General features: G+C 39.3%; 1 protein-coding gene across 1 annotated transcript in view; it reads right to left on the reverse strand.

The window, feature by feature from the left end:
• Positions 1-5934: 5934 nt before the first annotated feature.
• The window catches only part of CDK13 (cyclin dependent kinase 13), a 116492-nt gene continuing 107667 nt past the window's right edge, over positions 5935-14759 (reverse strand). Inside the window, exons 12-14 of the mRNA XM_056113529.1 lie at positions 13858-14063; positions 9172-9441; positions 5935-8626 (exon numbers count right to left, since the gene is read on the reverse strand). Coding sequence (XP_055969504.1) covers positions 7785-8626; positions 9172-9441; positions 13858-14063 — 1318 coding nt within the window. The 3' untranslated portion in view covers positions 5935-7784. The remainder of the gene's footprint in view (positions 8627-9171; positions 9442-13857; positions 14064-14759) is intronic.

Raw genomic sequence — 14759 nt, forward strand, 5'->3', positions numbered from 1 at the left:
CGATCACGACCATCCTGTTATTCGTCAATTGCCTTGAGCAGGCCCCAGTAACATCTCCTTCGTCCTAGCCCTGAGATTTTTTAAAAAGTGCCATATTCAAGGCTCTTTCAGTTAGGAGAATGAGACCCATCATTGTTACTGGTATTTGCCATATTGGGTATGCCACGGGGAGTTTGCCAGACTCTGCCGTGTGGGCAGGTTACATTCGGTAGCCTGCCAGTTTGTCCAAAGTAAGACTGGGGGAGTGGTCTTTAAAAAATTTTCCAAGGGGTGGGGGTACAGGGTCGGGGAGAAGAGGGGGGCAAGGTGCCAACACTTGGCTGTATTCAGGGCTTACTCCTGTCTGCACTCAGGGATCACTCCTGGCGGGTTCAGGTTCTAGGGGTTCAACCCGGGTCCATCATGTGCAAGGCAAGTGCCCTACCCACTGTACTATTACTCTAAACCCCCACAATGTTTAAACAAGCTAGCATTTTGTCAGGACATTTTAATAATTTGGTGTGAAGAGAAAGCAAACAACTATTAAGCCTTAGTGAGCTATGAGTTAGGTCTTTTATTTTGTTGGAAAACAAATTCTTATTTGTTTTATTGAGGGGCAGGGCATACCTGGCAAAGTTCAGGGATCACTAAAAGGCAGGAATTGAGAGACCATATGTAGTGCTGGGGACCGAACCCTGGTAGGATGTATGCAAGGCAAGCACCCTATACTCACTCCAGCCCTGTATTCTATTTTTTTCCCTCTATTTTTTTAAAACTCTGAAAAGGGAACATTTAAAATATCATTCTGCAAGTGATTTGCTTGCTTCATATTACTTGTTCAAGGAATTGGAAATACAATGGTGAAAAAAGACAATGACAGATATGTAGTTAACAAATATATAATACAACTATAGCACTTGTAAGCAGAAGAAATGCAGCATAAATGGAAATACAGAAAGACTCCAAGATACAGCCAGTCTCTTAAAACTAGGGACAGAATGAACTATTGTCCTAACAAAAAGTGTTATCCTGATTAGTACAGCTATTCGGGGAAAAGTGTAAAGTTGTATCCTCATTTCACACTCCTAACAAAATCATAAGAGTAATTTGTTTACAAGAGTTTGAAGGTAGAAAGCCAGAGAGGTTAAATGTTTGTAACAAAATATATTCTTGGGAGCAGAGAAAACTTTTCAAAGAAACAATGAAAATGAGTGGACCTGATTGCATAATTAATTTTTTCTATATCAAAACCCAATACCACTATTTTAAAATTAAGAATTTACAAACGGCTGCCTTCTATGAAAAGCTCTAACAAAGATAAACAGTAAGTATAACTTAGTTGCAAATATAACTTTGGTAACAAAAATAATTTATCACTTGATCTACTGGTAAAGATTTTTTTTTCCATGTAAATAAATACCCAGATAGCTCAGAGTATAGGAACACGAAGCTCACAGAGCCTTATTGAGGACAATCTGGATTAGAGACAAAGCTTGGGAGGACACTCTTAAGAGCAGCAATTACAAGATCTGCCTGTACATACGTTGATTTTCCTCCTTGATTTACAGTCAGGTTAGAACCATGTTGTGTTCAGCACTAAGAAAATGGTCATTTATAGATCTATACAGAAACAATTCGCCACCATTAAAAAGGGAATGATTTAATTGTTGAAATCGAAGGACATCCAAAATCTATTAAGATCAGTATATTCCCATTAAGAAAAAAGATAAGATGTGCATGTGTAACTATCAAGGGCAAAATATTAATGGTGATTAACCCTGGAAGTGTTTCTAAGTTTTTGAGTATGTAAATATAAAATGGAAAAAGATTTTTACTATTTCTAAGATTATTCTTAGAAATCTAGTCTAAGAAAGCAAGGCGAAAATCTGCCTGGAATTCTTATGGCAGTTTACTTACATTCTGTCAAATACTGTGCGGCCCCCTCATCCCCACCCCAACAAAACTCGTTACTAATCTATTTATGAAGTTGCAAAACTTTTCTAAAATGTTTTCTAAAGATGTAGAACAGCTTTACAACAAATTGTTTTAAAGGAGGCTGTGTGATTTGCTTGAGCCTCATGTTGAGTGCAATTACAACTAATTTTTTTTTAATGAGGCCTTTGATGAGGAGCAAACAGAGTAGGCCATGAAGTGTGTTACATAATTTACTGTATGTTCAAATGGCAAGCTCTTTTTCCCCAATTTTGTCTTCCCCTTCTTCATCTGGGTCCCTTGATAGCTCTATGAGTTTGCATTGCTGAGGACCAAACCTGCAGCCTCACACATGCCAAGACAAGCCTTCTATTTCTTGGCTCTGGCATGAGTCCAGTGTCCCATAGTCCCTGCCACTGCAAACCAGAGCATTATTTTCCAAAATAATTCCAGAATCTTTTAACAACCTCACATAATGGCAACACCCCATTTTTTTTTTTGGCAAAACAATCATAAAATCTGTAACAACTATGCGGCAAAATGCAGTTGTTTTTAACGATTAACCAGGGGGGGTTGCAGGGGTAGGGAGGGTACACTAGGCCATACCCAGCATTGCCAGAGACCAACCAGGGTCTCAGCACGCAAGCAAAGACCTTAACCTCTGTACTCTCTCTACCCTAGTAATAGCTTTTATGTTTAAGCTAGGAAGGTTTTAAATGACCTAGAGAGGACTTTATAAACTCTTAAACCATTGCTCCCCATATGGAGACCAAATGAAATGATACAATATTGAACAAAAAAAGTATTTGAATAGATCAGTAATTAAAAAAAATTTTAATCAAGTATTTTAAAGATCAAGGCACCTCTAATTGTTAAAAGTATTTTAAGTAAAAAGGTAAAAGGTAAAGGCCCTCCCGTTGATCGTCGATTTGCTCGAGCGGGCCCAGTAACGTCTCCATTGGAGACTTGGTTGTTACTGTGTCTGGCATATCGAATACTCTCGGTAGCTTGCCGGGCTCTCCGAGAGGGGCGGAGGAATCGAACTCGGGTCGGCCATGTTGGCCGCTTGTAAGGCGAACGCCCTACCCGCTGTGCTATCGCTCCTATGACAAACACCAAGGAAGTATGAGCCTGAATCCTGATCTCTGGCATGGCGCTGCCCTGCTGAGCTGGAGCCTGCACTGTCAGACACACGCTGACAGAAAGCTGGGGATCCCCTTGACTCTTCTCGGGGTTCACGCTTCCCAGCACTTTGCTCAGAGGTCCATGAGTGCTGGAGATCCGACCTGGGCCTCCTGCATGCAAAACCCGGGGCTGCAACCCTCTGAGTGACTGCCTAGACTCTCCTCTGTAAGTCCTCTTCATAAGAAACAGCCTGGAGGGGCTCCCCTTGTTTCCTGGACTGTTTACTACAGGAGATAGGCCAGTGCTCAGGCTCATGCCAAGCATGAACCCAGCCTATGTCGATTCCAGACGCCACAGGATCCCCCCATTTTCATGAAGTGCAACCCTGGAAGCCAGTCCCCTCACTACTGCTGGGGTGGACCAAGTATCCCCAGTAACAAAGGACTTAGCAGTCTGGCGTCCCCAGGCCTTGCATTGAGACACCAGCCAGCTTGCTGACAGTCTATGTGAGGGGCACTGTCTGGCCTCCTGAAGCACCATTTGGGAGAAACCTCACCCAGAACCCTAAAATAAAAATCGTATTTCTCTGTCCCTTCTGTATTTTTTCAGTTGACTTCAAGGCCTTACTTATGTGGTAAAATATAACTGTATGCTAATTTAGTACGCTAAATGTATTTTACTGTACCAATGGTATTTTCTACAGAATGCAGATAAACTATAGGGAATAAGCACTGGAAATCCATATCTCTTAAAGACTTTTTTTTAAAAACCTATAACAGGAATGCACCAGATGATTTCAGATTTCTGGTACATTCCCATTGTAGGTTTAAAAAATATATATAAAAAGTTTAGATTTTTATCATTCTAAAAAATTCCTAAAATGACCAAACATAGAAATAAAAAAATCATCAAATATTGGATTTGAGAAAATACAGCAACAGTTTTACTCAGAAGTGAAGCATCAGTAAGATTTGTTTGGAAGCATTAATATCCATTTTATTTTTCCCAAGACACTTTAATATAGCCTATGCAAGTAGGTAATACACTGTATTTCTTTTCAGAAACCAAATTTCTCTATTTCTATTTGACTAAGCATTTTACACTTGTTTTACTTATTTTTTGGTATTAGGGTCACATCCAGCAGTGAGGACTCCTGGCAGTGCAGAGGTACCACATGTCAAGAAAGGGCACAACCTACTCTCTAGCCCCTAGGTAAAGGTAAAGGCCCTCCCGTTGATCGTCGATTTGCTCGAGCGGGCCCAGTAACGTCTCCATTGGAGACTTGGTTGTTACTGTGTCTGGCATATCGAATACTCTCGGTAGCTTGCCGGGCTCTCCGAGAGGGGCGGAGGAATCGAACTCGGGTCGGCCATGTTGGCCGCTTGTAAGGCGAACGCCCTACCCGCTGTGCTATCGCTCCAGCCCTAGCCCCAAGACATTTTTTTCTTTTTGGGTCACACTCGGCAATGCTCAGGGGTTACTCTGACTCTGCACTCAGGAATTACTCCCGGCGGTACTCAGGGGACCATATGGGATGCTGGGATTCAAACCCGGTTGGCCTTGTGCAAGGCAAATGCCCTACCCGCTGTGCTATCGCTCCAGCCCTTCTAGGCCCAAGACTTTTAATTTCTTGACTTCACCTAAGTGATCAGCTGAGAGTAGCAAACACCACTAGCTTCTCTTAACATTTCAAAAACTGTCTTTCTCACTGTTAGCTCATTCAGTATAACTTAATCCCCTGCATGATTATTCACACAACCTAAGTACAAGAACAGTAGTTGGTGCTTGGTAGGCACCAACTGTGTATATACTGACAGAATGAAGCGCTGAATCACAACTCACTTTTAATCAATAATCCCTTTAAAATGAGCCATTTACATTTTGATGGGTGACTAACTCTCCAACATACTAATAAAAAGTTACATGCAGAAGAGTTCTCTGTAAAGATACACAAAAAATAGTGTCACTTGGAAATAATATTTTTTTCTTTTTGGTCACACCCAGCAATGCTCAGGGGTTACTCCTGGCTGTGCACTCAGGAATTACTCCTGGTGGTGCTTGGGGAACCATATGGGATGCTGGGGATAGACCCGGGTCAGCCGCGCACAATGCAAACGCCCTACCCGCTGTACTATTGCCTCGGCCCTGAAATACTATTCTCTTCTGGTAGACCATCTTTGCAATCTAACTTACCTGTTTCCCCAAAAGGTCAACAGTATTTTATGTTCTTAGGCTTCACTCCGGCATATTCAGTGTTTAATGCAGTTATCACAATCTACAGTATCAGTAATCTCCCAATCCTGCTCTTTATGCTAAATTAGCAAATTCACTGCAGCATTAAATGGTACGGAAGAATGCATTAACATTTTTCTAACGTATTCCACAGGGTTTTTGTTTTGTTTTGTTTTATATAATACCTTTAAATGTAGGCAGTAACTAAGCTGCATTCTAGTATCTTCTATGTTGTGGTTCAATCAGGAACGTATTTTCTAAGTGATGTTTAAAATATCAGTTTATCTCAAACCAGTGCCATTTTAAGATATTATAGGTAGTTCAAGTTTGTAATTTCAGGCCACAATTCCTGACCTCCCAGCCAGTCTCCCAGTAGAAATATATAACTAAAATATTTAGAAAAACTGTCCAAACACAGTTCAATTTTATATAAAATATTTAATTTTTAAAACACAGGCTATTCATGTCACATAAATATCTTCAATTTTAGGTTAGCTGCTTACGGTCAGCAGAATTATCAAGAGTGACTATTAAGAATAACTTAAGATACTGTCACTTATAGGAAAGTCTAAAGTTCTAAGACTCACCAGATTAAAAGTTCAGATATTTGAATAATGTAGCTAATTTTGCTAAATTCCAAAATATTTTTTACTTCCTGCAATGTAGTTTAAGTTGTTAGTAATCAGTAATATTCAAATAAATGCAAAATAATTTTTTCTTCCATTCATTTTCCCAACAAAATTTTTATCAAAAAATTAAGTAGTCATCTGACATCAACTCATTTTATACCAGTAAAATGGTAAATTATCCACTTTAAAATATTCCTACTGTCACCAGACTACAGCGTTTCTTATCTACTGTTCTGAATTGAAGGCTTGCAAGTCAGACACTGGGCACAGGGTTAAAAAGTGCTGACTTTAAAACTGGAGCAACTTCTATTCTGTAACAGTTCCAATTAATATTTTAAAGAGAATATAAATTACCTGTAGAACAATTAAAATAAAATGGTTAATTGGCACACTCTCACTTCCAGATCATTTTTCCATTTAGTTATAATGGAAACACTGGTTATTCACCTTTGGTTCCTTTCTGTAATTATTTAACAACTGCATATGCCTGTGAGTACACATGAAGCTAGGCTTGACACTATTACAGCTTAAGTAACGGTCCACCATATTACTTTTAATAAAAATAATTAATGTTAAAATAAAGATGCTCTAAGTCTGACAGAAGTCATAATAAACATCAGAGAAGGTGAGAGGAGAGAAGATAACAGTTTCTCTTTTTGTTTCATCTAGGTAACGTTTTCTAGTTAACAAGTGAACAGCTGACCTTTTCTGTAAACGCAACTGCATGAGTTAAAATATGGTTCACCACCCCCGTAAACTTTAATAGACTTACACAAATTATGATTAACCTGTGCTTCTATGCTGCTGCCCTCCAATTCTCATGGCAAAGAAAATATGAATAAATGATCCTTTTTGAAATAAAGTAGTACTCTAAAATTCTCATTTAGCTACTTTCAACCATTTAAATGTCAAAATCTTTTAGAACTTCTCAGAAGTACCCAAGATACTCAAACTTAAGTTCTACTCGCTTCGTTTTCACTCCCAATCAACAGAAGGTGTTATGAAGCTAAAATAGCCCAAATACAGGAAGGATAGGATAAGTGTGACAGAAAACAGATAAAGGAATCTAGCCCCTAAGATCTTCCTGCCTTTTCAATATAATGAATTGATTCCCTTTACAAGACAAATGGGTGTATAAAGGTTAACTCCGTTTGCAGACCTTAAGCTTACCTGTTAAGGCACTTACTTACCCTTCCCACCCCACCCATATTTTTTAAAGTATAAAACCCACTATTTGATTTGAATGCATTTTGCTAGGCTATGATACTCTGCAAAATAAAACAAAATAACATTGACCATTTTTTTTTATAAAACTGTTGGATCAAGAGAAAGGTTGTGTTTTATTTTCTGAAATGAGCACAAAGTACACCTTTCACAATAACACTGAAAGCAGGTGCAAAGACTGACAGTGACCTTTGACTAAAGGTAGCTTTGTAAAAAGAAAAATACCAAATAAATCAGTGCCCTTTCTGATTGCTGTAAAACTGGAAGGAAGGAAGGGGTTGGTTGGTTGGTTGTTACATAAAAGTTGGTCCAAACTTACAAAAAAAGCACAAATGTGCATAGTTCAGAATATCTGCAAGAGGGTCATAAAAAGACTTTTATGTCCCTAAGATTAGCATCCACTTAAAACTGCAAGGATACAAAATAAAATTGTTAACTAGAATTTGTGAAGATGTACAATCAATAGATCTAGTTTTTAGAACAGCATGAATTTAAGCAAACTTTTTTTTGTCTTTTTTAAACTATTGTATGCAAGACCCTTTCCACATAAAAATAAAGCTGTTGTTGAATTAATATTATTCAAGTCTCTTGGATCGCCGCCTTAAATTGCAGCTAGAAAAGTCTTTCCAGATAAAAATGATGTGCCTGAGGAAAAACAGATACTCAGTATGGTAACCCTCTACCTCGACCTCTGCCAGCTGATGTGCTAATATGTCCCCTGTATGCCTGTGAATATCCAGGTCCTTGGGCAGAAGAAGTCCAGGTCTGTCCATGCATGAGGCCAGGGCCACCTGGGTTTTCCTGTAAGTTACCACCATAATTATAGTTGTGTATCTTTGCTGGCAAAGGATGAGTACTCTCTGGCCCGGCAGAAGGGTCACTATTTGCCAGGACTGCAATGGGGCCATGGCTATATTCAAATCTATGGTCCTTGTCTCCACTAAACAACATGGGAGCGGTATTGAGGTAAATGTCTCCATATGCAGCTACTGAATTGGGAAATGACTCGGAAAAGGCAGAAGGCTGAGGTGGACCACCAGAATGAGATGAAGTAGTACTGTAGTTATCCAAAGACTGAATATCAGAGTTTCCAAGGAAGCTACGTCGTTCCAATGGTGGAGCAGAGCTACCTCCTAGACCATCATTGCTAACGTAAGAAGCAGAAGAGAAAGAAGATCCAAAATTGTCCTTGTAATCTGCAGGGGGCACGTAAGTGTCTCCGGCTTGGTAATCAATACCCCCTTCTCTTTTGGGCTCCTCCTGGGGCTGATGCTGAGCGAGCAGCTGTAACAGGGCGGCTTTCACTCCAGCATGAGGGTCAGTTAATGAACTAGTGGTGGGGACATGCTGGTTCTCTGTCCGATAATCTAGATCTTCTTCAGTGACTGGTGGTGGTTCAGGTGGTTCAGGGGGTCGCTGATCAGGAGGCAGAATCCGAGGCCGCTCTGGTTCTGGTGTGAGCTCCAATATCCTCATATCTTGGTGCTGAACTAGTTCATCTTGCCCTAAGTGGGGAAGGGAGCAAAGGAGAGTCAAAAGTTATTGTGAAAAATGTTCAAAGAAAGTCTGTAGTTCCCATGGAGAGTCCTCTTATCAGAGATTCCATCGGGAGGGAGGGAGGGAGGGAGGAAGGGAGGGAAGGAAGGAAGGAAGGAAGGAAGGAAGGAAGGAAGGAAGGAAGGAAGGAAGGAAGGAAGGAAGGAAGGAAGGAGACAAAAATGGAAAAGTAACACTCAAGTCTACAGTGGCTAAAAACTCTTGTGTTCGATTTTACATTCATTACTGCTTAACAAAACCCCTGCAAATATAAAGCTTCTGACTTGAAGAAATATCCTGTTGTAGCTGGAAGAGATGATATTGTAATGATAGGAACACAAAAAATCTATCGCATTCACAGTGAATTGCAGCACAGATGTATAACAAGAGATCTGAAATTTTCAGAATTTTCATGATTTTCAGGACACCTAGCAATGCCACTGACTAACACAGTGATAGAGAACAATCAACAGAAAAAAAAAATGCAGTTAGAGATCTGTTGTTGCCCACTCACCCAATACAGGAGTGCTGGGTTCCGGAGGTGGCCGGAGCTGTAAGGATGCTTCATGTCCTGACCCATTTTCCCGCTCTTCTAGCAGTGCATCTTTCTGCTTTGACTGCTGAGCCTTTATTAACTGTGTCAACAGCACTGCAAACGCACTCTGCACAGCCGCCTGGGCAGCATCAGTCTCCACTTTAGGCTGGACGCTCTGAGAAGGCTGAATTCCGCCCAAGGCTTTCGAAGAATCCTGTTGTGGTGTTGATGAATCTGTCTGTTTTTCACCTGTTGCCAAAATTTCAGCAAGATGGTTTAATTTTATTTAGCTGCTCCGGAGTTTCAGAGTTTACCTTAATGTTCAATACTTGGACTAAATCAGCCCTATTAACACTTGTTTTAGATTGGAGTAGGGCTAAGAGAATAACCAATTCACTGTGGTTTCACTGCTGTCTGGGACCCGTTTTCACTAAAGACAAAATCTGTGTATTAATTAGAATTGCCATTAGTGACAGATCCCCTTCCCAATGGCTCTCTATTGCCCTCCTAAAAGGAACATCTGTAGGATAGCACTTAAGAAATTCTGTAAAAAGGGACTCTCAGGCTAACTCAATGTACTCATGCACATAGGAAAAGAATTGCAGTCCATTTTCAATAAATTATCTTTACAGATAAATACTTCTTTCAAAAGGAAAGAAGATTACAATTAGAATTTTATGACTTTAACCAGATTATTTCACCTGTCAATGAGAAACAGATGACGGTGCTTCCCTAAGCAATTTTTTGTTTGGTCTTTTGGGGACCACACCCAGTGCTCAAGACTTCCTTCTGGCTCTTTGATCAGGGTTCACTCTTGGCAGTGCTCAGAGCACCAATATGACATACTGGGAAACTGAATCTGAGTCAGCTGCCTGAGAAGTTAGAAGTTTTAATCCCTGTACTATATTTGCAGAGTTCTCTAACCTGCTAAACTGGTCTTCTGTTTGGTTTTGGTTTTTAGCCACAGCTTTCAATGCTCAAGGGTACTCAGAAATCAATGCACTGCACTCAGAATCACGGCACCCTGGTCCTGCATGGGGGGACTACCTGCTATACAATTGCTCTGGCTCCAGATTTTTTATCTTTTATTCTTCACAGCAATCTTATGAAGCATGCAATATTAGTAACCCTATTTTTCCAAAGTGAAGGAGCTAAGTACCTTTCCCATGTTCGCAGATTCAGTCAGTGGCAGTAGAGTTTTGAACCTTGGTGGTATGACTCCAAATCCTGAGCTCTCACTACTCAAAACATTGCTTATATAAATAGCATTTAATATCTAAGAACCAATCCTTATCTTTGCAGTAAATACTAGATCTGTAGACTCTGGTAAAATATTTTACTAATTTTGTAGACTTTAAAGAACGTATGTCTGGTTAAAAATTTACTCCTACAGAAATAGTTTATAATATATAATGCTAATAACAGCACCAGTGAAACAGCTTTACTTTTTTTCCCAGTTTTCAGTTTAGACTTCTATTCCTGTGCGAGCTTATCTGAATTAAATATAACAGGACTTCAACTGCATACAAAACTATGCGACTAAGCAATAATAGATTCTGAAAAGCAATTTCCATAACCACATATGGCAGACTAATAGGAGAAAAATTCCAAGATGATTTTAATACTGATGAAAACTGTTTAAATGATTAATACTTTGTTTTAATCAGCTATAATTAGGGATTACTCCTGATGGTGCTAGAGATCAAGCCCAGGTCAGTAGTGTGCATTGCATGGAAAGTGCTTTACCTGCTGTACTATCTCTCAAGCCCTTTGATTAATACTTTCGGTTTCGTTTGAGGAGTAGGGGGTGGGGCAGTAGAGCCCGGAACTTCTCCTGGCTTAAGTGCTCAAGATAGTTCTTGAGGTGCTCAAGACCATGTGGTGCCAGAGATCAAACCAAGGTCTTCTTCATGTAAAACATATTAAGTTAGCTCCCCATATTCATGCTTTTTATGTTTTCTATCTAGTTTTGAAAAGTCAAGTACTTCTTGACTCTTTTTTGTTTGTTCTGGTTTAGGGGCTACACCTAGCCATGCTCAGGGCTAACTCCTGGTTCTCCATTCATGAATCACTCCTGGTGAGGTTTGGAGTTCCAGGAATCAAACCAAGGTTGGCCATGTGCAAGGCAAGTGCCCTGTCTGCTGTCCTATCTCTCTAGCCCCCATCTTCTGATTTCTTAGTAGTGATATTTAAAATACATAAAGGAAAGCAAAGATGAAAATAAAACTCTCCTCCACTGAGCTGTTAAATATGTTAGAAGAAACTATATGATGAAATCCAAAAGGGCAATTAAAATTTAGTATTTGTTAATATTTTGTTAATATTTGTTAACACTGCCATGGCAAATCTTTTGCAGTAATGTATATTACATGTAACAAATGAAAACAGAAAATTGGTTGCTTTTTCTTCTGCCTTTCTACAAAGTTTTGCATACCTTTTACATGACAAAAACATTAAACCTGACATTGCCTCACGTATACAGCAAATGAGTTTTCCAAATTTACACACATCAATCTTTGTATGACTAGAAGGAATTCACTCTACAGGGTTTCTAAAGAAAACTTTTGAGAACAAAAATTTTTTGTTTAGAAAGTTCCATTACGCAGGACCAGGAAACTAATTCAAACAGTAGAGCGTGCCCTGGCATGGACAAGGCCCTGACAGTTTAACATCCAGCAGCGCACAGCCCCACAAGACAATGATGGACAATGCTGGAAGCCTCCTGAGCACTGTGCCAGCAGGTTGAAAATCACTCAGAGTGGCATCCATGAATGCGCCCATCCCCTCCCAGCAATAGTGGCCCCTAATTAAAAAAAAAAAATCAAAGAGATAGTATAACAGATAGGGCACTTGTCTTGCATGCAGTGAACCCAGGTTCAATCCTCAGCACCCCACACGGTTGCCTGAATCCCACCAAGAGTGATCACTAAATACGGCTGGTGTGGAGAAAAAAAAAATCAAAGTAACATATACCATAATTTAGTCTGATCAAAGATCAAGAATGAATTTGCAGATTCCATAGAAAAGCATTAATAGTAATTTTTCTCAAGCTTTCTCAGCTTAATACTATGTTCAACATCTCTAACTAATCCACTAATCTTGTTTTAGTCAGTATTTACTCCTCTCCTAAGTGAGTTTACTTTTTATGCTCAGTAAAATATTACTCCACATATACATAAATTTCAAATCAGTTTCATCATAAAGAGATTAAAATTGAATATTTTTTGAATTGCTGAAGGAAAATAGTGATTTGAAAAGGCACTGTAGCACTGTCCTCCTGTTGTTCATCCATTTGCTTGAGCGGGCACCAGTAACGTCTCCATTGTGAGACTTGTCGTTACTGTTTTTGGCATATTGAATACACCACGGGGAGTTTGCCAGGCTCTGCCGTGTAGGTGAGATACTCTCGATAGCTTGCCGGTCTCTCTGAGAGGGACAGAGGAATCGAACCCAGGTTGGCCACATGCAAGGCAAACACCCTACTCAATGTGCTATCTCGCCAGCCCACTGATTTGAAAATATGAAAATAAATTCCATTTAAAACAAACCTTACTTAACTAAATGAAGGAATGAGTCAACACTTCTGACAACACTGAAAAGTTGTTTTCTTGTAAAAATGCTTTGACTTAGTTTTTCATAAACAAGTAACAAATCGAGTCAGAGGAAGAATTGTGTCCCTCCCCTTGCACAGTGGGTAAGGTATTTGTCTTACATGCGGCCAACCTGGGTTCCATTCCTCCGCCCCTCTCGGAGAGCCCAGCAAGCTACCGAGAGTTATCTCACCAACATGGCAAAGCCTGGCAAGCTCCCCATGACGTATTCGAATGCCAAAAATAGTAACAAGTCTCACAATTTGTTGTGAGACATTACTGGTGCCTGCTCGAGCAAATCGATGAACAATGGGATGACAGTGTTACCTACAGCGCCACAATATTTCAAGTAATTTTTGGCACAATATCTTTGTTCCAATCTTTGAGATTTCATAACAAGATAGCAATCAAGTTATGAGTGATCTAAGAATTTTACAAGCAGTATGAAAAAGCTCCAACTACAATTTTGGTCATCTTTCCTATTGCTTTCTTTTTATTCCTTAAGCACCCACAGATACTGAATGCTGATTCTCACTGAGAACAGTGTTAGTAAAAGCTCTAAATCTTGCTTTAGAGAAAAAGGAAACAGTAAAAGTCCAGTAAAGCCTATTAGATTTTGATGTGTTTTTTAAGTTATCTTAAGATTGCACAAAACTATTATAGTAGAGGCTGGAGCGACAGCACAATGGGCTGTCTGCCTTGCATGCGGCCAACCCGGGTTCGATTACCAGCATTCCATATAGTCCCCAAGCACCATCAGGAGTAATTCCTCAGTGCATGAGCCAGGAGTAACTCCTGTGCAACACCATATGTGACGCAAAAAGAAAAAAAAACCCTATTATAGTAGCGTCTTTTACTAACATTATCTCAGTGAAACTCTACAATCAGTATCTGCAGTTGTTTAAGGAATAAGCGACAGCATTAGATCTGTACTGACACAAGCAAATACTAGGAAATATCAAGGTCAGTGGATAGAACCGTTCATCTTTTATCCACAATATGCTCTTAACCTAAGAAATAACATAACACTAGGCACAAACAATGGGAAGGAAGGGAGAAATGAAGAATGACTGACCAGGTCCTACATTGGAGCTTCCCTGAGACTTCAGCTGTGAAGACTGCAGCACGCCCTGAGGTGTGTTGGTCCTGCTGTCATCCAAGCCCAGAGACAAGTCCTTTCTGGGAGCTTTAATTGTGGAAACATCATCAGTCATGCCCATCTGCTTCTGTCTTCTTCGCTTTTTGCTCCATAATTCATGACAATCTTGCCATAAAGGCAGGCTAGAGGGAAAAGCATTGAGTATAGGTGAATTGCATTTCATAACAACAGAAAAAATAATATTTATTATACAGGACCAAAGTTGCCACCCATTCCCCTGAAAGTTGCTCTTGAAGGCCTCATACATAGGCTTTGTAAACGCCATTAAAAAGCATCCTTGATGCCCACCATACTTCAGGGCTTCACCTTTATAGGCAGACTATTTTTCTGTAGTTTCTGAATAATCAAAAAATAATCATTTATTAAAACTATAACGAATGTTTTTAATAAAAGCAGGTAACTATTACCCATGGTACAATCTTTAAATCTAATTCTTCTCACAGAACATTGAATAGGGTTTTTAAAAGGAAGTCAAGTATGTCATTTTGCAAGTTATAGGACTAAATATAAATATAAATATAGTAAAGGCAAGAATATAACACCAATGAAAAACTTTTTGTTCTGTTATTACCATTACATATGTGGAAAAACTTTTTACTTTTAATACCCTTTTATTTGATTCTATAATCGAATGCTATGGAATTAAACTGATACTACAAAGGAGTTTCAAAAATAGGCAATCCAGGTTCATTCAGTAATTAATAGTTCTAAAAACTTATCAACTATCAAAATTATCCACAATTTTGAAACAATCTGGCTTCAATGTAATTTTACAAAATTGACATACTGCAAATAACTTTTGCTTAAAGACATAAGTA

This window comes from Sorex fumeus, unplaced genomic scaffold (genome assembly GCF_029834395.1).
Source record: "Sorex fumeus unplaced genomic scaffold, SorFum_2.1 ptg000020l, whole genome shotgun sequence".
Taxonomy (NCBI): domain Eukaryota; kingdom Metazoa; phylum Chordata; class Mammalia; order Eulipotyphla; family Soricidae; genus Sorex; species Sorex fumeus.